Raw genomic sequence first — 23,949 nt, forward strand, 5'->3', positions numbered from 1 at the left:
TGTGGATATTGTGATCACAGCTAAAATGGCAGGCAGCTTGGAAACCAGCCTGAGAAGGGCTTGCCAACATACTAATTTCAGTCCTTTTGCCTTTCAGTATGTTCTTTGACCCACCTTTATAAGTCCATTAAATGAAGCATTTGGAGATTCTTTAGTATGAAAAACTAAGACACAGCAAGATTAGTTTTAAGTGACAAACCAAGAAACCAGGTAGTTTACAGTGAAAACTAACTTGGGGCCACTAAAGCCAGGTAGTTTTTTAAGGAGTCATTGCACTGGTCTGTACAGTGTCTGTATATTCACCCCTAGTGCACTGGGGTCTACAAGGATCTACAAGAGATTGATTCCCTCTCTACCAGCTTTTGGAAAGTTGTCTGTAAGTAGAAGCTCAGCAAAAAGTGTTTGCTCATTAGAAAAGGAGATGTTCTTCCACACTGAGCCAGTCAGGACAGTTTGTAGGTGCTTGTCGTGGGTTTGAGACAGGACCCTTGCCAGGAGGATGCACGAAAAAGGGCAAACAGGCTTCAAGCTTAAAGTTGCAAAAAGTGTTTAATTACCTAACAGAATTGGAGGATAAATGCAAGGCAAAAATATACTTTTCATACATTATTTTGTTCACTCCCCCCCTCCCTCTTACGAACCTATAGTATTCACCCCCTTTCCTCCTCTACAATCCACAAGCCAGGTGGGGGGGGGCAGGGTGTGGGGTCTCTTTTCAGTCCACAGAGCAGATTCTCAAATTTATTCATCACCACAATTCTTCTACTACAAATACTCTTTATCTCTACTTGTTTCTCTCTCTCTTCAGACAGTTTTCTGCTCTCACCCCCACCCTCTTAAGAAGCAATCTCTGCACTCACCCCCCCCCTTTTTTCCCTCTTTGCAAACTAGCAACACAGACAGGGGGCAGGCTAAGGGGTCTTCTGGTCAGTCCAATCAGGAAAAGAGGTTCTCTACTCAGCCAGGGGTCCTTCCCACGAGAGACAGTCCTCTAGGAACTTCTTTGGCGTGGGTCCAATCTCATGAGCAACATCCTGCCCGAATTTTTGCTGCAACATGAGTCTTTTGTCCATAAGGTGCTGTGCAGACTCTCCCGAGCTGAGGCCAGGCTGCTTCCATGCCAGGAGCAAGGCCTATCTCTCTCAGTCAAGGCCTTTTGCAGTTTTAACTCTTAGATGAGACTCCCACTGGTTCACAGTCTTTTCCAGGCATCCACCTCCTCCTCTGGAGAGAGCTGTGGGTGTATTTCTGCATCCTTATGGACTCCATGGGCTGCAGGAGGAATTTCTGGCTCCCCCATAGCTTCCACCATGGCTAGCAGAAAGTTTCAGCTCTCGTGCCGGAAGCACTGGAGCACCTCTTTCTCCCCCCTTCTTCACTGACCTTGGCACTCTCCATGCTGTTCTCCCTCACATATTTTCACCTGCACCTCCTCCTCCTCCAACTACAAAGTGAAAGAAGTGCGTGCCTGCTTTGTTTTGACTTTTTCTTAAATATGTTTTCACAGAGGCGTAACCAGCACCTCCAATTGGCCCAAACTTGGCCAGCAGCATGTCCATCACCTTCAGAGCCATCAGAGATTGGCTCTGCTGGACTTGATGTAAAAACTTCCAGAACTTGCACTCAGGACACACAGGAGCCATCTTTGTGCCACACCCCACCCCTCAGACACCTCCCTAGGCCTACTAGCTTCTGAGGGGCCCAGATTTCTCCTAGATGTCAAAAACACTTCGCTGATGTTTTGGGCCAATCAAAACCACCACAGTGCTATTAAAACCAAGCCTGGTTATTAGAGGCCTCACACATCTTCTCAACACCTCCTGCTAGTCATTACCCAGCAGCTTTACTCACTGGTCCTTACAGGCTCTTGAGGGCAGAGGTCAGTGCAGTCCTGACCACTTCCTAGGGCAAAGGAATAGGGACACCCCAGTGAGGAGTGCCTGGGCCAAAAGCCTGTTGCAGGGCAGTCTGAGGAATTGGTGGCGCCCAAGTTTTCTGAGTCTGACTCCCTTGGCTTAACCAATATGTCTTCTTGTTTCCAAGTCATCTAGTCAATAAATTATATAAAGAACTTATGAGAACCAAACCTGAAATGTCAAATTATTATTTTAATGGCCAAAGTGTAGAATGAGAAACACTACACAGTCTCCACACCCATGTTTTTCAAAAGGCATCAAATTACTAAATTTTCATCCAATTTTATAGTAAACTAGCACCCCCTATTACTAAACTAGCATCACCTGCAACAGTTTGCTTTAACTGTCTTCCTCTCTCTTAAATGTTTAATTTGTATTCCAATCTGGGGTGGGGGCAAGCAATGACATATTTGAACTCCATGCAAACATCACCTTTCCCCCCTAATTAGAAGCCAAGGGCTCTAGAGTTCTAATACTGGCTTGTTTAATCATTTAGGATAGAATAGCCTTTGCCAAAACACCTCACCTCTCTGACTCAGTTCCTTCCTTAAGATGGAGTTGGAAATTTACCTACTGTGCACGGACCTGCAAAGATTATTTAACATCTGTACCCTTTGAATACTTTAAGTGATCCATAAATAGTCCTCCAGAGCAGCAGCAGCCACACCAAAGCTAAGGGGAGTTTTTACTCACTGAAGCTACCTTTGGAAGGTGCTTTGTACAAAATTAGTGCTCTCAAAGCAAGACCTTCATAACATCATTATGATACCAATTATCCTAATTCTGAGAGCTGAGTTTTGTCAGTTGCTCTTGTGCCCCCCTTTTGCAATAATTACTTTTACATAATGCAAAATTATCATGAATTAATACAAGTCTATAACAGTAAATACAGGCTACCCCAATACCACAGATCACATATAGTACCAACCAGATGAGCTTTTGTCAACTCATGAACTTGCTGAAAAGCACTTATATATGACTTTCTTGCCTGATCATTATGCACAGAAGGCAAAATGTCTTGGAGGTAACCCCAGGCAGGAGAAAAAGGTGGAGGAAATGTCAAGGAGATCTGAAATAATCCCATATAACTTCAATCCCATCTGTGTAGTACTGTACCAAGCATATTTGATTTGACCCATATATACACATCATTTACAGCCGGAAAGTCGTACCAAGAAATTATATTTCTGTCTGCCTGTCCTGATTACCCACCATGGTGCATGGAAGAGCCATGCCCTCACAAAGGCAAGGCCACAGCATTGGGGACAATTCAAGGAAATGGATGAAAATGTCCTGAAATGAAGTTATAGGGAAAGGCCAGAGTAAGAGACAATGCTCTGAGGTGCACCCCTGATAGGTAAGGTAAAAATACGGTCTACAGTAAGAGGAGAGATAGCAGGAGCAGCTTAGTGGAATTGATATTGTTTTAACCACATGCAGCTTGAAATGAAGGCTAGAGATATATATGTGGCAAAGGTGGAGGGAGTTTCTTTTTTAAATTAGAGGAGGCTAAACTTGCAATGCAAAGAATGAAAGTCAATAGGAGAACAGTAAGTGCATGGATAAGAAAATGGGTGAAGGAAATCTGACATTATGGCTCAAAGGAGGGCAATTGAAAAAGGGTTTTTTGCATGCATGAGACAGGGTGGGGGCTGTGAAAGAGCAGAAGTGATCTACTTTCTTCCAGATTTAGACGAAACTAAAGGAGGTGTTCTATGCAAAGAAAAAATGTAAAGGACTGGAAAGTGTGGTTAGGACATTTAATTAAACAGAGAAAGACAACAGTTAACAAGGAAGATCACAGAACAGGAAAAGAGGAGAGACAGCAGAAGAGGTCTTCCACAGGAAGCTGTAGAACACAAAACAGTCTACCTCTGTGAGGAATTCAAAGTGCAGCACTGTGACTAAGTGGTTACAAATAACTCATACCCTTGAGATGCTACATCCCACCTTTCAACACAGCTCTCATAATTCAGGCAAAATCACTTATTCTGCATTGCTAAGTACCCATTTCAGCATGCTAAGGAGGTGTATTGTTACACTTATCCCTTCGGCCATCCTAAGGCAATGTTGTCTTCTGCCCCTTTTACCCTAATCTGTCACTGAGCAGTTTGTGTTTCAAACACAATGAAACAGACAGAGCTGCTCATGGGCTGAAAAGCCAATACTGTACAAAACTACTGCTGAGTCAACACCATCCAAGGGTTTGTATCTTGTCCCAGGAAGTTTTCAAGTTGCCTTTTAGTAGGTTAGCAGCTCCTATCACAGTTTTGGGGATTCCTGGGGAAATTGTCTCCCTTCTGTAGCTCTGCTACAAAATCCTTTCCATGCAAAGTCTCAGTTTAACTCTTGGCTCTCAGAGCCACCAAAGTGGGCAGAGCATGAATCTCCCTCTCACCAGTAACCAAAAATCACACAGACCTGCTTTGTTTGGAAAGGATTCATAACCTAATCCCTATTGTCCCATCCCACCTGCCCAACACTGGCAGATATACTTTGTTATAGACATTGGGCTGTACAGGAGCCCTCAACAGGCATAGTTGAGTATCTGCTCAACAGATTAAGTTACATGGGTTACTTCAATGCTTCATTTCTCATAACAGCTTTTCTCAACATGTCTTGTCATTGTAGATTATCATCAGACCTGTAAGGAACTGCCACTCATTAAATCTTTATTTTCTGAAATTTGATTGAAATCTGGAGAAATAGAAATTGTGACATGTATGACATGCCCACATTGGAAATGCAGGATGTAAACTGAACTTTATGCTGGAAGCCCTGCAGTATCAGGCTTTAAGCTGCTTTTTGCTACAGGCTCAGAAAGGAGATGCAGCCTAGAAAGATGAGGCTCTACCTACCTTCAATGTCCATTGGAGTCTCCTGGTAAAACCTAAATTCTCTGAATTCTCCAGGAATGATAAAACATCAAGTTTCAGGATTTTTATGAATAAAAAGATGGCCCCAAATTAACTGACCAACAGAACAATGCCAAAGTCATGTAAGTCAGAAGGCATCTTTGCTTGATTTAAGCACTTTGATAAACAGAAAGGTCACAAAAACTATCTCATCCCACCATGACTTAACAAGACATGTGGCAGTTAGGGAAGTATGACCATCAGGAGTTTAGGTTCTCTCCACCCACCAAGGAATAGTATCAGACCTCATTCAAGATATCTACTGAACTAATAATTCATGCAGACTAGGTCCTGCAAGCCTTCCCAGTGGCAGGTACTGCTGAGATGTACTTCATCCTCCCATGGGAAGCAGCTCTATGCAGTCAGAAACCAGGGTTAAGCAGCAGGCATGGCACTGACTCGTGTCTCTTGCCCCAGAAGGAAGCTGCCTTCTCAGCATCATCTACATTTCCCCTGTTTGCTAAGGTCTTTTCTTCTGTTTGGAGATAAGAAGTCTGAGATGCCACAAATAACAAATGGCTGAAGGCTGGAGAATCATGGAGTTCAGAGATCCTCATGTGCCAGCAGGAACTTGACAACTACACAGAAATACCAAATGTATTCTACAATTTCACTGTTGCTTTTTTGTTCTGCTTGTCTATAGACACAGCAGTAACTCTACTTGCTTTGCTGAATAAAATATATTCTGTTTGATAGACACATCAGTGTGGATTGGCAATCAAAAGAGTATTGAAAGAGAGGCTGTAAAATTTGCTCATAGTAATCACCAAGAAAATCACTAACACTTTTTTCCCTCCAGCCAAAAGCCACCTTCAAAATGGCCAAATGCTATAATAAAATAAACTTTATTACAGCCAAGTGGTATAATAAAGTTTCCATTACAAACTAGCAGAAGTTCAACATGCACTTGTGTCCTATTTCCTTGTTTCCTGTTGTACTATGTCAGGCTAAACAAGAAAATGCAAAGCGAAAAAAAAAATTGAAACATGACTTAGTAAAGGAGTTTGTTTTTTAATATGTATTCCATAGGAAGGAATTGCATTTTTTTCCCCTCCTCCTCTAATTGCAATATATTTATGGATTCTACTCATGACAAGACCTGATACTGGTTTTAATTATATGAGCATATATACTTCTAATCACTTTGAATTCCCCTGAGTTTCCATCAAAAAATGTAAGCAATCAAGGTATTGGCAAGATAGCTTTATGGTAAAAGGCATTCACTAGTATCTCTCAAAAGAAGCTTTGTGTTTGCAGTATATTCTGCATGTTGTGGGTTTATGGCTTTGGGGTTTTTTAAAGAACCACAGATTGTAAACCACATTCTTGACTGTACATCTCCTTTTTTTAAACTTCTTGAAGACACCTTTGTTCTTACTATCACTCCGTAATTTTCATACCCTTGGTTCTTTTAACTTTAATCCTCCACACTTAAACATTCAGTGCACTATCTGCTCATGCAATTTGTACAAAAGGCTACTTGCAGGACAGCAGGTCTCAAAACAGTTCAACCAATTGCTACAAAATGCTGCGTTATTTCAATAATTTATGAAGTCAAAAAGTGGGCCCAGCATCTACGTGGGTATCTAACAAAGAATATCATATGCCAGCTGTAAATTCTCCTATGAGCAACGCAGGTTGTGCTGCTTTGCCAGCAGTGCTTCAATCTCATAGCAAGAAGTTCATGGCTCTTGGGAAACTAATAATTACTTTTGCTTTAATTTCTCCTCTCTTGGGTTTTCCAAAAATTGTCTAGCACAAGTGGGAATATGGCCACAATAACAGGCCAGAGTCAAGGCAAATTTGGCAATATTGGAATTCTACACATACATGTCTCAAAGTGTAGAATGGGATGAATGGGGACATTCTAGATAACAGTTTCACTCCCCACTGAAATACAGCTACACAGTAAGGAACACAAGCTAAGTTAATTTATAGGAAGGAAGGTTTACATGAAGATTTACACTGAAAAAACCTACCCTAAGGACTGGAATTACCTTCTATATTTGCATTTCTGTCAGGGACTGAAAAGAGACAGGTTAACAATCTCAAACTTTGTAAATCTAGTTTATATCCAATGAAACCAGTTAGGATAATTTTCTTCCTGCGTAAAGTACTGTCAGTTAACATGATCACACGAAAATTGAAATGAAAATTCGAGGGGGGAGAAAAAGGATATTTAAAGTCTTTTTTTTATGCTTGGCTTGAATATGTCCACCTGCCCCTTCTGAAAATCTGGCAGGTGATCTGATATAAGAAACTAGGAAAACTTAGTGTATATATTCTGTATTAGCACATAACATGCATGTGTAAAAAGACATTAGAGGGAATTCCACAGAGGCAGACCTCACATCTGTAACACAAAAAAGGAAGTACTAGAGCTGAGACCAGTATGTCAAAAGCAACAGAAAGAATTTTTCCCTACATGAACTAAGTCAGCTTGGAGCAGACATTGCAGCATTTGTGGGTGTGTGACAGTGATTACTGGGGATTAGAGGAAAGGATAAGAAAGAAAAGCAAGGAGGAAGCCTAATAAGATGGCATTTAATTACACTGTTTGTAACAGACCCTCCACACGACAACAAAAACAGCATGAAAGCAATCATTTTGCTAAATCGTTGATTGAAAGCAAACCCCACAGATTTAGTTTCCCTAATTTTCAGATACAATGAACTTCTTTTGAGAGAGAGAGGGGGAAAATTCAAGGCATGGAACACTTCTAAAAATTAAAGTTCATGTTGCCATCTGCCAAAAAGTAATACAAAAAGAGACTTGGAAATAAGACTGACAGAAACTGCCAACATGCCCAATGCAAAAGAGGCAGCAGAGCAATGCTGTGGCAGTAAGAGCCAATATAAACCAGAAGAAAAGCAGAACTATTTTTGTCATCTGTAGGCTCTAAATTAAACTTGAAATCAACCATAGATGACTTTCAGACACTGGAGAGCAGAGGAAGATTAGAAACAAGTGGTATTTAATGAGGAGTGCAATGGCCAAACAACAAAGCCACTGCAGAAGTGAATCTTGCTTTTAAGCAACAGTGTGGTCTATTCATGTGTCCATTACAGAGTACTGCACAAGCAGTGAAACCACAGCAGCCCTTTGGTGAGAAGTGCTCAGTGCTTTAGAGATCAAACCTAAGGAATGGGGAAAAAATAGCAACAGCTGACCATGACCAGAAGAATGATCATGCTGTAATGAGAGGGAAAAAAAATCCCTCAAGTGATGGAAAGGCTTGACCATGCAACTCAGTCTACTTAGCTGGTGAAAGTGGAAAGAACAAGCAGGTAGGGCACAGGGCTTTAGAAAGTGTGTTTGGTACCCCAGGCTGAACCTCAGCTTTCACCACCACATTAGACTGGGGCAAGAAAATAGCAGGAAGAAGGATGTTCTTAAAAGCAGATCCGCTGCACCTGTTTGGACTCAGAGCTGCTTTAAAAAGGTTTCACACTCTGACAAGAATTTTGTGCACAAGCACATATGAGAAAGGTGAGTCAGTAGTAGAGTTAGCAATTAAATCCACTCTCTGACCTGTGCATTTAAAAATATGTCATTGCATCTTTTGACAGTCACTGGCTGAGGGATAGGATACAATGCTCTTGCCTTCAGTCTTTGGTTCAAAGTTAAATTGATTTCAGCTTTTTATTTCAAAAAACGTCACCTGACAGATTTGCAACAAATTGTGTGGAACACAGAGGTGAAAGCATATAGTCCCTTTTATCACAGACTAGTCTAACATCAAATCAGCCCAAGAACCATCACCTTTCACCAACTGTGCTGAAAGAAAATAGAAGAATGAACAGTCTTTTTTTCCAGAATATTGCAGTGCTGAAGGGAATATATCCATCTACAGGAGAAAGACCTAAATTATATATAAACCTTCTGAAAAGATCAAACATGGAGCACTTTATCTGACTCCACTGTAATGCAGCAGAGCCATACCCAAAAAGAGAGAGCAGCAGTGGGAAGTTAGATGCATTATCCTGTTTCCGAGAGTCATTTTGACTTCTTCTAATAAACTCCCACTATAAATCATCTCACTGCCAACATATTACATAAAACAGTTACGTGCACTGTATGCATTTTTTTTTAAAATCAGATTAATTTTATTTCTCTCCATCTTTTTGCAAACTCTTCTAAGGATGACAACATCATCAGACTTCACAGAAGCAAACTTTGGTTAGCATCACCTGGGAAGACTAACATGCAGGCTCAGAAAAAGAGCCCTTCTCTCCATTATCCACAGCAGTTTCCATGTTCACATTCCTTAGTGGACATTCCTAGCATAGAAGTTCAATAAAATAGGAGAAGGGAAAAAAGTCAGCACATCCACACTGACTGAACACTACTGATGTGTGTGGGATCACACATTCAAGACTTTTAAGTTTCATAAAACTTCACATCCATTAGCTTGCAAAAGTAATCTTAAAGAATATCCATAAGCCTCTATACATTTTAAGACAGTTTTTTTATCCAGAGAAGTTAAGGTATCTACTCTATCTTAGATGAATAAAAAGTTAAGCACTTAATTTTAAAATTCACAAACTCCTGAAAATACATCACTGTATTTTGAGACAGGCTTTTAAAGTCTGTCTTAATATTTTTTATTTTCTTTAAGCTAAAATAAACTTGAATCAACTGAAATAACAGATAATATACCAAGATATTCAGCATTTTTAATTGATTTGTTTTACACTCCTGCTCTGATTCTAACCTGCAACTTCCCATGGTGAGTTATGGTAATGTTGTCCATTGCCTTCAAAAGACACCAAAGTCTTTCTACTTATAGCTACACTTATTTCAGTCAGGTAGCAGTGCACAGACATCACAAACCTGTAGAACATCAAACAGGCAATTCTGCCATAGGGCTTGGTAGCATCAGAACTACAGCTGGGAACCTCCTGCTCCCAGGTGCCATTTGGACTGAAGGCCCCTCAGTGTGCTGCTCAGAGCAGGAAGGGGGGAAATGCAGCACAGCCTGACTCACATTGTGGGTTTAGACACCATCTGCTAGTCAGGAGCACATCTATTGAAGACAACACTCTCTTCATTGTTGTTGCTTTTCCCTCCATTGGATCAGCCACAACTTTGTTTTGGAGCTGATCTCAGAACTATGGATCCCAGAGCTAGAATACCCATGCCTGTTTCAAGGGCTCTGTACATTACTGCCTGTGATGTGCCAAAGTTGCGTGTTGCAGTGGGACCTGATGTCCTGGCCCATCACATGTTACTGACAGGTAAGGCCTTGTAAAGGAAAGAAACACAGCTCTGGCCTGTTACTTAGGCTGAGAAGAAGGGAACTATGGGAGAATGATTCAGCTGGAATAGAGGGATGTGAGAAACAGAGATTACTGCATGAGAGCCTGAGAGACTGCTGCATGACATTCGCGTTCCACCTCGTGGTGTTTGGTGGTCGGTTGACTTGGGCTTGCTGTGCCTTAAAACTATGTAAACTGATAACCAGGTAACTGCTTGAAAAGACCCATTTTTTCCAATAAATGGCTCTCCTTTGCACCTGCCTGGAGTCTCTGCATACTCATTAGCACCACAGCCAGCAAACAAACGCAACAAGAACGCTCCGAGCAGTGCTGCACCCACCTTCACGATGAGGCTCCGGTGCTCCTCAGACTGACTGAAGTTGGTGCCCATTTCAAAGATATTCATCATTCCTTCCTCACACAGGCTCATCCAGGTGTTATACTCTTCACGCTCCGGCAGTCTGTCCCAGAATGTCTTGAAGACCTCCCAGACTGTTTCCTGACACACTGAAGACACAAGAAGGGTCTGGTGTTAGTACAATGGGAGTGCTTCTGTGGCACAAGGGGCCAGGATATTATTGTCCCGATGTTGTAAGCTTGTCAGTACATTTACACATAGAACACAGTGACCTGACATCTACATGGAAAGGTGGAAAGCACTGAAGGGACTGACAATGAACATCTGGTGGATTCTCCACACTCATAATACTTCTCTCCCTGACTTTTTAAACTGAAATAAGAAAATTTAAGAAAAAAGGAAGAGAGCATGAGAAAGCACTTGTCTCCGAACAATCATCAAGAATAACAGTTTTTTCACTGAGTGAAAGTGCCCTCTGATCAACAAATTGAATTTTTAGAAAACCAAAATAATATGGCAAACGCCCTCACAGAAAGCAGAGCTGGAGCTTAAGTTGTAAGAATGATAGTGGCACTGATCCAAGTTTAATAGGCTTAATCAGTAACAATTCCTTCAGACTCACCTTTACACAATTTAAAATACGTTTCAGAAATTACGATTTCATCCATAATTCAAAAAACAAGGCAAGATGATGACACAAAATAATATGCAAAGAAATAAGTTGAGCTCCAACTGTACTTTATGTGTTCACTGAGAAAGAACTGGACAGCTCTGAACAGTCAGTCTGAGAATTAAGGTTTAATATCATATTCTACATTGGCTACTTTAACCTCCCGGTCTTGCCCATGCTCTTTTTCAATCAGAGCAGTTGGTCACATTACACTTAAGCAAGAACAACTCTGTGACCCAGAATAATTCAAAGAGAGAAAGATTTATAGGATGTTCCTTGTGCCCTGGAAGAGAGCAACGTTAAAAGGCAAACTCATTCACACCAAATGCCAGCCCAGAGTAGTAGCAGACAAACCTGCTTTTTGGACTTAATCTGATTTCACTACTTATACAGACATTCCAGAAAAATCCTGACATCATAATCAGCCCCTACAGGAGACTAAATTCATCTTCAGAACGTAGTTTTCTTCAATCAGCTTTAAAATTAGCTCTGAGCTGCCAAACCCAGTACCTTGCTGATACTTTTTCTTGATATTTTGTTTTCTGAATTCCAAAGTTGTTTAAATGTACACATGTAAAACTTAACACAAAGGTCACATATGGAAACATTTTCATCCAGCCAAGAGATGGACATTTTTCTTAGATGCAAAGGCTTTGTAAATATTATCCTTAAGGAACTGTTTCCTGTGCAGCAGCATCCTTAAAGCTTAGCTGATGACACACTCGATGGCACCATGCAGAAAAAGCTCTTTACTCCACCCTGAATTTTAGCTTATCAGAGCAGTTGAGACTGTTTGTCCGTTGTGGAATTCTACAGGTACAAAGACATTTCTCATTTCCATGTCACACTCCCATCAGCTTTCTGACATGGAGATTAGCATGGCAGCTCATCTGGTATGTGTGACCAGAGAACAATAACCCCAAACTCTGCATTCTCAACTGTCAGTAGTATATTACTGCTCTAGCACCCCTCCAGATTCTAGGCAGTGAACTTTTTCTGTAAAACACACTAATTTGGAAAGTATTGTCCATATTCCAAATCAGTTTTGCTTATACATCTCTATTAATTGGAAACAAATAGTCAAATTGACAAACATCCCTGCACCATCTCACATGGTGAGAGTTATACTTGCAAACCCTTTGAAGCAGGGACCACATTTCCATCTGACCTCTGCACAGACCTCAGGCAATGAAGCCATAATCCTGCTCAGGAATTTCTGGATCCTGCTGAAGTACTAATAAGCTTCCTGAAGCAGAATAACATCTGAACATAAAATCTCTCTACCATCCCATTTGTAAGAGCTAGGCATCCAGGAAAGACTGAAGTCTAGTTTCAAATCCAGAAGCCCACACTAGGGAATTATCACTTGCTCACATTTCTTTTGGTGGTACTCATATCCTGCATTCTGGATCTTTCACTCCAGGTGCCACATCGTACAGCAACAATCCTGCAATGAGATTACTCCCTGTGGCTGAGATAAATCCTGAGCAGACTATCAGTAACAATTGAAGCTACAGCAGTAGCTTGCAAATACTTTGCAGGGACACTGTCTAATCCTACAGTTTTAAATGCCAACAGACAAAGGACTGGCTTTCCAGTTGCAAGTAATTGAAGACAGTTTTCCTTAATGCTCTTAAACAAGTTTAAAATAAATGTGATGAGACAGTGTCTTGCCTGAAAACAAGCTGCTCCCATATAAACAGTTGTTCCAATCGGCTCCCAATAGATTAAGGATTTTCTGTGTGTCCTTTCATTTGGAATTAGACACCCCACTGAATTCCAGCCCCAAAGGCTTTGTGCCATCTGTGGGCTCCAAGCCCATTAATTAGACCTAAGCTGCCAGCACAGCCATATAGTCTGGAGGAGGAGGAAATGAGATGTGGATAAGGAGTCATTTTGTTCTCTCTAGCCTATTCTATACAGGAGTTTCCACTGAGGTGAGCAGTAGCAAGTTAGACAACATGGTGCAAATTCCTTCTGTGTACATAAGGAAAAGGCAGGCACATCTCTTCCTTCCACAAAGCCTGAGAGTGTGTTAGTTCTGACACACAGAGAGGGATTAAAAATGCCAAGCAAACATCTACCACCACTGCTATTTGAACCGTTCCATTAGCCTTGTCCAGGAAAACACATCCTTAGCCATGGTGTGTTGCTTGCCAGCACAGCCACCCTGCAACCTTGTTGGCATGCAGTCCATCTTGTCACTGGCTTGTTTATTCTAACTGGCCAGTTTGCAAAGCAGGTGATTGCTTTGCAGGATAACAAATCCAGGCTGTAAGGGCTCAACACAAGAGCCATCCTCAGATGTCCTTATATATATATGGTGCTGAAGAGTAAATTCATGGACTAGCTAAGAAAAGAAACCAATATTTTTTCAGTCTTTCTTTATCATAAATATTGTTATTGTTTTACAGTTAGATGAGAGTTCCTATTCCATGCACAGAGGGAGAGCACAACAATTTGTTCAGTGTGGTTCAAATCACACACATGTAAAGAAAGTAACAAGCACAATTCTATCTTCTACCTCTCCTTCAGGAATGTCAAAAAGGGAGCCCATTCTTATCATTACTTCATTGACATGGCCACCCAGGGAACTGAAAAGACACCAGCCTCACACTGCATTCCAGTTGCCTAATAAATGTGATGAACCTTCTTTTAACTTGAAGGTGGAGCCCACTCTGTGATGTGTTTTCAACTATCTGTAGGCAAGGCAGGTTTTTCAAAGTCTGTTATCAACAAATTCTTGAGAACTCCCATATAAGAAAAGCATGTTTTTCATTAACTAGATTTTAAGCATCCTGAGACTCTGCAGACAAAAGTTGGAGGCAATAAAACCAAAGTTAAATAGGACTTGACTGGAAGCTTCAGGAAATAACTACAGCTTACTGTATAAAAATAATTCACTATGTTTCCTTTCTGACCTTCCAGAAACTTATCAGTGTCTGTATCAAACACACTATCTAGATATGCTGACAATAAATGAAGCAACTTTTAACTAAGATTTAAAATAGCAACTCCTTGAAACCTAAAGAGAAAATGAAAGAAAATTCAGGGGGACCAAACAGTTTACCATTGAGTTTTTCAACTAGAAATGCAACTGACTTTTAAATATAAAATATTAGAAGGAGATAGAGAATGGGAAAAAAATTTCTCCGTAAGAGCTTATAATAAATTGCCAGGGCCCAACAATTCAGAGTTATGGCTGAAGCTGCTGGATACGTTTTGCATTACGATCTTTCCAGGATTTAGTTTTCCAAGACTAGTCACAAAATTCTTAAAAGCCAGCCAAGCAGGCAGCCCTGCCAGCATGAGGAAGAAGTGCTGATCAGACCAGCAGCACTGCCACCTGAAGAGCAGCTCAGCCCTCGGGCCATGTGCGAAGAGCTGCTCTTCATGCCTGGATCTCACTCCAAACTTTCACTACCCTGCTCCAGGGCTGGCCATGGGCACAGATATGTGGGACAGCATTAGCAACACCAGGCCCTGGAGGATACAGGATTTGTGAGAAGGCATCTAATCCCCAGCAAGCAATACTGATTAAAAGCATCATAAAATCGAGATCAATCTTTTAAGGCAGTGAGCTAAGAGTCTTGAAGCTGCACGTGAGTGGGAAGGTAAGCTCCTCTGGAAAATTGCTTCCTCCATCCCATGGCTTCAGTAATAAATTATTTGTATTTTAATGTTAGTTGATCTCTTGGCTACTTTGGAGTTTTCCTCTGAAGAACTCAAATGTTAAAAAAAAAAAGAAAAAAAAGTCTTATGCAATAAAAAGAAGCTCCCTACTACAAGACATGTGATCAGATCCAGCTGACTACAGGAAAGAAAACAGCTATGCTGAAGACATGTAACTGACTGGCACAATAAACCAGAATTCAAACCAAGAGTACAAATCACACGGCTTGTTCTGTAGTTTGTCTCCAAAGTATATTCTGCATGCACATACTACATTTTCCATGTACTAAATTGTGAAAAGCCTCAGTAATTACAAGTCACTTAACTCACTGCTGAGATAATCATCAAGGTGAAAGAGGAGGTAGGAAAAAATTTAAAGATCAGCACATTTGGCCCATGCCCTTCTGCAGCCTTCTTCTTGAGCCAAGTGTCCCAGGCACTTGAAGTAAGCAATGTCTTAACCTTTGAAGGCCATAACAGGTTCCAAAGGCTGCTTCAGAAAGCCAGACATGTCATAAAACCATGGGAATTGTCTATCAGCATATCTACTTCGAAAGCAGAAAAGCCCAGCCCTTGGAAGCTTACCAACTTCAAATGCAGTGTCTGTGCTCAAGCAATACTCAGAAATAATAGACAATATCCTGAAAAGCTTACCATAATTGTGTTTCAACCCAAAAGAAATCCTCATAGGTGGCACAAGCTCTTTTCAGTCCTACTAATCTGTCAGAAGGAGTGAAAAAAAGTTTATTTGAAGCTTCCTTTCTGACAGATATTGTCATTGTTTTCAAAACCTCCAGCTAAGATCTGTGATGTGATTAGATAACCTTTCTCTCGCTCTGAAATTCTCCTGTCTGGCTACCCCTCATGCACCTGGGTAGGATACAGCATCCTTGAGGCTCAGGCTGCACCACTGGGGATGCATTTATCCCTCAAACAAGAGGCAATTAGCCTATTACACTCAGTCTGTGCTCAGGGATTTCTGAGGTTAACAGAAGGGGCACCACATGACAGCACTGAGCACCCTGTAGGGGGTAGGGTGGCTTTCTGACCATTTGTGTAAGTGGGCAGTGCTGGAGTTTAATCCCAAATAAATCTCATTAGTGCTTCTTAGGAGTTGAATCGTGTATGGTGGCTAGGAGCACTGAATCAGGCTGAATATTCTATTTTGAGGCAACATGAGACCAACTCGTCCTCCTCTTTAACAATTTCTGCACAACTGAACACCTTAATTGCAGGGGGGTTTGATAAAGGCTACAGTCACAGGGACACTGACAGCCACCTCCTAAGAAGTTGTTGCTGCAAAGACTTTGTTAGTGTTTGTTAAGCAAATTAATACCTATATGCAGAGAAATCACTCATCTGTTTCTGGGATGCTACTGTGTATGGTCTGAAACACAGCAACCTTTTAATGACATATAAAACAAACAAGGGTTTTAAACTGAAAAAAATACTTGAATGTGAATTAGCTAGTTCACATGAAAGATTTTTGATTTGAACACTGACATAGTAAACTCTAGCACATAAATTATCTTCACCAATAATATCTCAGTAAAAACAAACGAGTGTCCTTCATGGGAAAAGTCAAGCTTCTTAGAAGCATATGCTGGCATATAAAAATTCAAATGTAGAGGGAGACAGACCTCCTACAAAGAAACTTCAGAAATTTATTGCTGAGTATGAGCTATACATAGTATATGCCAGGGATGGCAGGGAAACAGGGGAAAAGGCTTACTCAGCCAGATTCTTTATTTAATGTATGCTTTTTGGTCAGGTACTTTTTATGATTTTTGGTTCTTTGCTTTCATCATTACTAGCAAGATCTGAATAACTTGTAATATTTATGATTTTAGTATAAAATTGAATTTTTACTCTTAAGTACGTTCATGTGCAGAAAAAAAAAATCATTATTTCTAATACTTCAGTAAATATCTTTGAAAGGACCGAAGAAAGGGGAAAATGAGCAAGCATAGTGCTACACCCAAGATTACCAAATCTAGGGATTACATTCGTGCATAGAATTTAATTCCCGAGAAACCGCTGTTATTCTTTCCAAAGTTCAAAAATGTCTGTGTGTCTCATCAGCCATGGCCCACTACAATACCATCTATTTCCCTGTTTGATCAGTATCTTTAAAAGCTATCCTTAGATGGTCAGCTTTATCTGAAGCTCTGGCTGACAAGAACAGTTCTGGCAGAGAGACTATCTGATCTACCTATGTGAAAAGAAGGTCAGTACTCACCAAAAAAAGTACTCACAAGTGTACATGAATAGTTTAAGACAGAGGGTCACAGTAGAAAAATCTGGAAACAGAATTTAGGAAGGGTAGCCACCAGAGTAATTACATCTCAGAGGTGGCAAAGAAGCATATTAGCCTGAGCCACAGTGACAAAATCCAGCAGCCGCTGTTCTACCCAATTAGCAGGCATGAGATAGTGTGGCTATTACTGTTTACCTACCTTGTAATACTTATATTCTTTCAATTTAACATGCTAATTCAGCTCATAAGTCTACTACAATCCTCAGTCATCCACCAGCAACTTACATGACAGAGAATGGAGAGATTCACTGACTTGTCCACATAAGGTGACTGGTCACAACAGACCTTTGGTCTGAGGGGGAATGGCTGTTTTTCACATAAAAAATTTTATTTAAATGTCTCGGGATACCTTTCCCTGTCAGCAATAAAGAAAATCATAACAGACATTACCATATACATTACCATACACAGCCCACTCACTGTCTGTAATCCCTCTATTATATTTCCGCAATATTTTCTTTTGTAGAATCTCCAGCTACCCATTGGACACAATTTATGTTTGTCAAAACAGTCTAGCCATGAACCACCATTAGATTTACATGGCTCTTCCATCAGCAACCATAACATTACACCATTTAAAAGGACATCAGTTTAAAACACTCTAAGACCCAACCCACAGGCCTATAGTACCCAATCTGTAAACATCTGTGACTGATTTCCATCTCCTTATTGCAAAAAATTAAATAGAAGGTCAGCCAAAGGCAGCAACCTCCATACACAGATACAAGAGATACAGAGACTGGGCAGTACAATCATAATCCAGGATTCATCTCAAAAGAGTGAAAATAGTTTCTGCAAAACTCTGTTCTGCATATGATTGACCTTAGGAATAAAGCAGCACTTCAGGAATTTGTCTTTTAAATTGTAGATGTAGAAAAACAAGTACAAGTACATCCCTATTCTAGGCTGGTGCTTCTGAATACCACAGTAATAAAATGACCATCAGTGAATAATCATTCCATTAATTAGACTTTCATATGTTGAAGGGTGATACTGATGTTTTAGAAAATACTGACTTTTCTCCAGATTCCTGCATTTTGTTGTACATTCATTTTTTTAAAGGTTTATTTATATATTTATCATATTCTTTACCTTGTATCTTTTTAAGGCTTTTTAAGATGTTGTAGTTAGAAAAAAAAAAAAAAAGCTGTACACTGTTAAGCCTACAGCAATATGAGATAAGAACTTCCTTAAAGCCTGTGACAGGAATGTTCATCTGTCAGTATCTGACACCTAGAGAGACTTTTGCCAGATAGCAAAAGTAAATAAAGCTAGGAGTTACAGATGGAAAATTATATTCCCACCTGTTTCCTTCTAAGGTAAACATAGAACAAACATAATCTGGATATCAGCACATGCAAACCTTTTCTGATTTTCTAACAAGCTCTTACATGAAAATAACAATCAAGCTTTTCTGCCAAGGTAGTGGTATTATATTGCTGACAGTAAAACAAAACCAAGGAAAGAATAGACTGTATTAAAACCATCCATTCCAGAGAAAGTATGTGATATTAAAATAATTTCTTACCTCAACACATGTAGAATAAAAAAATTATTCTAAAAATGTACACGGAGATTGAAAACTCAGCAGATTCTGTGTACATTTGTATTTGTTTCCTTCTGGGGTCAGTTGTTTTCCTAGTCACTGGTAATAGCTATTCTATAAATGCTAAACAGAGGCCACACTTTTTCCTAGGACTGTTTTTTTGACAGTGGACTGTGGCAATTTGGATGGCTACTAAATATATTGCATATAATCCAGTAACACTGAATTCAGACACCAGGTGCCCACCAAACCTCCTTTATCACTCCCCTCTTCAGCTAGACAAAGGAGAGGAAATGCAACAAAAGGCTCATGGGTTGAGATAAGGACAGGGAGAGATCACTCACCAGATTCTGTCAAGACAGGCTGAACTTGGGAATATTCCTTGGATTTATTACCACTCAAATCTGAGCAGGACAACGAGAAATTAAACCAAATCATGAAAGACCTTCCCCTCACCCCTCCCTTCCTCCCAGGCTTAACTTCACTCCTGTTTTTCTCTAACCCCTGACCTGCAGTGCTGCAGAGGGATGGGGGATTGAGGCTGTGGTCAGTTTGTCACAGCTGTCTCTGTCACTGCTTCCTCCTCGTGGGGCACTCCTCACACTCTTCCCCTGCTCCAGTGTGAGGCCTCTCCCACAGAAAACAGGTCATTGCTAACTTCTCCAGTCTAAGTCCTTTCCACAGGCTGCAGTTCCTCACAGATTGCCCCAGCATTGGGGCACAGTTCTTCAGGAACAGGCTGCTCCACCATGGGCCCTCCATGGGATCACAAGTCCTGCCAGCAAACCTGCTCCAATGTGGGCATCCTCTCTCCATGGGGCCACAGGTCCTCTCAAAAGCCTGCTCCAGTGTGTGCTTCCCATGGGGTCCCAGACTCCTTCAGGCATCCACCTGTTCTGGCATGGGGTGCTGAATGGGCTGCAGGTGGATCTCTGCATCCCCATGGACCTCCATAGTCTGCATCATGGGCTGCAGGGGAATCTCTACTCTGGCACCTGCAGCACCTCCTGTGCCTCCCTCTTCACTGACCTCAATGTCTGCAGAGCTGGTTTTCTCTCATATTTTCACTCTTTCAACTGCAGTTGCTGCTGTACAACCTTTTCCCTCTCAAATATGTTACCCCAGGGGTGCTACTACTGCTGCTGATGGGATTTGCCTTGGCTCTGTTGACATAGGGGAAGCTGCTGGCAGCTTGTCAAAAAAGCCACCCCTGTAGGCTCTTGCTACAAAACTTTTGCCACACAAACTGAATACATAGCACGTGAAGTCTCATTATTTCAGGCACATTTACTCAGGACATGATTAAACACCACCCAACACCCCTGGAGCAGCAGTTGCTGCTAACAGAACGAAGATGAAATGTTGCTTGAACCAGACCTTGCATGACTTGCTGCTAATTAAAAATCACCTCTTCTATTTTCAGAGACCTTTTTCAAAAGTTTTAACTTAAAAGCACTTAAGGATAGTCATAGCCTCTCTGCTTATGAAAACCTTGTGGATTGTGGAAGCTGTTAAGTCCAGTAAGGAAACAGATGGACTAGGTGGATTTTTGGTTCAGCCTAGGATTATTAAGGCCTAAATATACATTTGCAACCTAATTTACAGATTTCTTTCTTGTTTATTATCACTCACACCTTTGCTTAGTTGATACTGCCCTCATGTACCCCATCACAGATAACTGAGGGATGACTGCAGTTAGAGCACATGGTATGTATGGATTCGTTTGGAGCAAACAAAGAATGGTTGAGTCCTATTGGGTGGAAATAAAACTGACAAAGCCTGTCAAACCATCAGCATCATCATCAGTGTCAGCATCCCTTGCAAGCTGGGGCACAATTCATATTTGAATGAGGCTCTAAAACCCCATATGATTCCACTTTATCCTCCAAATACATTGTTTATGTTTACTTTTATGCAAACACCAAGCCACTCCTGGTTGTCATTGTTTTTCACTTCTGTAAGTAAGTAAATAAACTGTGTCACCAGTGAGAGTTTCTCTATAGGCAATCAAATATCAAGTTCAAGTATCTGAACACCCTTCCTTCTCCTCTGACAGCAGTTCTTGGTCATGTTGCCAGTTTTCTACAAATTTTTGAATGCTACAATACATGAAGACATGAAGAGCAGAAAGTGCTGCATGACTGTGGTGCCCCATTCCAATGGTGTCAGACAGAAGGCTTTGAAATACATCATGTTGCTGTAATATTTCATCAAGTGAAAGATGTTAGTGGGAATATTGCAGCTCTTCAGAGAAAACTCTGTCTCACTAACCTCCACATCTTAAAAGAAAGGCTTCTTGTGTATAATACTGCAGCCTGACACATGGAGATTGGCTTTCTAGACGGAATATGCTACGCTTTGCACAACCACCCATTGTCAAAAGTCACATGGCTGAAGTGCCAGTGTCTCAGACTTGACTTTTCTGACTGACTCCTCAAGGAATTCTACTGGCACTTCAAGAACACTAAATAAACCAAACAAACTCTTATTTTGCTACTCTGTATGTATTTTCTTAGCATTCAAATTGTTCTGAGAACTGATTTCAGTAAACACTGTCGTTTCAGGGGCCAAGAGTTCTTACGATATATGAGTGTAGACAGATCACGGGGTTTTAGCCCAGAGCAGCTCTCATAAGCAAGATTATCACAGAAAAGTAAGCTTCTTGGGTAATAATGTAACCCTATGGCCTGGTATTTATTATGTTTAAAAGCTTAATCTATTTTTTTATAAGTGAATGTTCTTTATCAATTACCCATAAGATGTACAATCACTTACCTCTGAGCCTGAAATACTTCAGATGGTTGGCAATAGCCTGCTCAACAGATTCATCAGGGCAGATCTTAACTCCACTGGGAAACAGAATGGATCGCTTCCTTCGTAACAGCACATGCCTGTGGAACTGCTCAGCATCCATGATGCCATTAGGCTTTTTCAAACCAGGAGGCAGAGAAGGGTTTGCCAGCTGCCAGTCACTGAGCTGAGGGGCTGGTGAAACATCTTTAGCCTGTTGTCCTCCTGCAGCTGAATAAACTTCTGCTGTAAAATCAAAACCACACAAATTTCTCAGATGAGATAATGATGCAACCATTAGTATGTTCATGCCATTTCCATTGTCTCTGAAGGACATTGCTGTGCTTTTTTCTGTTAATAGAACCTGTCCCTGACAGTACTGTTATAAACAACCTCAAGCTCTTTACAATATCCCAGCAAATGGTAACATAGCATAAGGCTCTAACCCTTTGAAATCTAATGCTTTGTGTTTAACTTTCCTTTTGTCATTCTGCTTAAGTAAATGGGACTATATTTGTAAATATATATATATATATTTAGAAGCTTTCAGGGCCAGAAGTTAAGCAAGAAAGAACTACTCTTACTCTATACTTTCTTTACACAAGAAAGATCTGTATACCTTGAAAAAAGAAAGCTGCTTGAATGGACAGTTGACCTTTCATCATTGACACAAGTCCCTGCTCCACTAGAGCAGGGGGAAAAAAGAGGAATAAAAGGGTTCATCAGCTTCATGTTGGGTTTTTTTGATTTTTTTTAATTCCCTCTTTTATAAGTTGTTCCATATCATTCCAGAGGAACTTGAGAAAACAGCTGAGGTAAGAATGTATATTGAGATTTGGTCTGGCAGTCTAATTCTCTGTCTTTCACAGCCAGGCAATCTAAAATTATTTAACTCAACCTATTTCACTTTTTCCCTGGAAAACATGCCTGAAAAACAATTACAACCAATCAATTATGAGAGAAAAAAGAGTAATAACTATGATATTTCTCATCCCACAGATTGAGTTTTTCTGCAACTTCGAAGTCAGTAGACCTTTGACTTTTATGACTGAAAGATGAAAGGCATGGTTATTTAGATAGTACATTAATAGTTATTTTGATGGTGTATTAACAGTCAGCTCTGTTGCAGAAGATCACCAGATGGTACATCAGGGCAGAAAAGAACATCAAAAAAGGTCACTAAGGCAAATCTCTACCCAAACTGACACATGTTCAGTGTCCATAAGCAGAAGAATCTTACTTTTTAAGACTTAATAAAAAATTAATAAAGAAAAAATTGAAAAAAGTTACCAGTATTTAACAACTAAAAGCTGAAAAAAATTGCCTCCTATAGCCACTTCTACACTCAAAACAAGACAAATGTGCAGTTATACCTCTTGTATTCAATATGTACACTGCTATCACGGCACAGATTTGACCAAACATTTCTCTGTATTACCCTGTTTTTTAAAAAATTAAATCAGAGAGCAATTTTTCATTCTACATGCTGCCACAGGTAAATTTGTAAACAAGAATATAAAAAAGATTTCGGCATTACCTGCAACTTTTTGAAGATCTGTGTTAGTCATTCCCAGAAGGCAAAGAAAGATTTTCCAAAGGAAGCCAAGCATACTTATTTGTGTAATAAAAAAAAAATAAAAGCAAAAACCCCAATCCCTTTCAGTACAAGAGCTGTTGTCTTTACTGTAGCCTTGAACCAGCCAAGACCATTGCCCTTCTTGAAAATATCTTGACGTCACATATCATTATCCTTACAGAAAGCATTAGGTAAAAAAAGGCAACCAAGACATCCTGGCACTGTTCTTTTCAAAGACAGTATTCCGCTTTAGTGAAGAAAGAAGAAAAGGTGATCGAAGTAGACTCCTTGGAGCTAGCAGATGGACTGACACAATTTTTTAATTTTAATCTGGCCAGCTAAGCTCTTTACCAGAGCTTGTCATACCATTAACAGACAGTCCAAACAAGGACAGCACCTTTCACGTTTAACCACGCTTCTTCATTGGCCTTTCAATTTCTGCCCTTTTTAAGTACCCTGCTGACCACAAAACATCAGGGGGAGCACACTAATCTCCGGTAGAAAGTCTTGGTGTGTTTTGTCTTCTGCTTGTAGGAATATATACACATATATAAATGCACGAATCACTTAAACACTGTTGCATATGTAAACAGTGAAGTGACCTCGCCGTGGGATTTTATTTCTGGTTACAGGGCTGCTGCCAAGTCCATGCTAAAAGAAAAAGTCTTGTGCTGTTGCACCACTACAGCCTGCATCCCAAAAGCAGTGCTTCCTCCAAAGATGAAACCAGGGCAAGTAGTGACTCTTTCCTCTCTGTTCAGGTATTACCTGGCACGAGCAGCAGCAAGAAGTTGGTGGATACCTGAAGAGATGATCAGCTAAGGAAACTGCAGAAAGGACAGAGTCGAGGAAAGCAGCAGTACTGTCAGGTCCTGTCCTGTCCAGGGTCAGCTCACTGTGGAAACGTGTATGGAAGCTGTCCTGCAATGGC

At 40.6% G+C, this 23,949-nt stretch overlaps 1 protein-coding gene across 1 annotated transcript in view; it reads right to left on the bottom strand.

Annotated features, from left to right (window-relative positions):
• IMPG2 (interphotoreceptor matrix proteoglycan 2) overlaps positions 1-23,143 on the bottom strand; it is a 56,168-nt gene extending 33,025 nt beyond the window's left edge. The window contains exons 1-3 of the mRNA XM_085072256.1: positions 22,980-23,143; positions 21,428-21,688; positions 10,430-10,596 (exon numbers count right to left, since the gene is read on the bottom strand). Coding sequence (XP_084928382.1) covers positions 10,430-10,596; positions 21,428-21,688; positions 22,980-23,052 — 501 coding nt within the window. The 5' untranslated portion in view covers positions 23,053-23,143. The remainder of the gene's footprint in view (positions 1-10,429; positions 10,597-21,427; positions 21,689-22,979) is intronic.
• Positions 23,144-23,949: the final 806 nt, after the last annotated feature.

This window comes from Lichenostomus cassidix, chromosome 1 (assembly GCF_008360975.1).
Source record: "Lichenostomus cassidix isolate B80296 chromosome 1, HeHo_3.0, whole genome shotgun sequence".
Lineage (NCBI taxonomy): Eukaryota > Metazoa > Chordata > Aves > Passeriformes > Meliphagidae > Lichenostomus > Lichenostomus cassidix.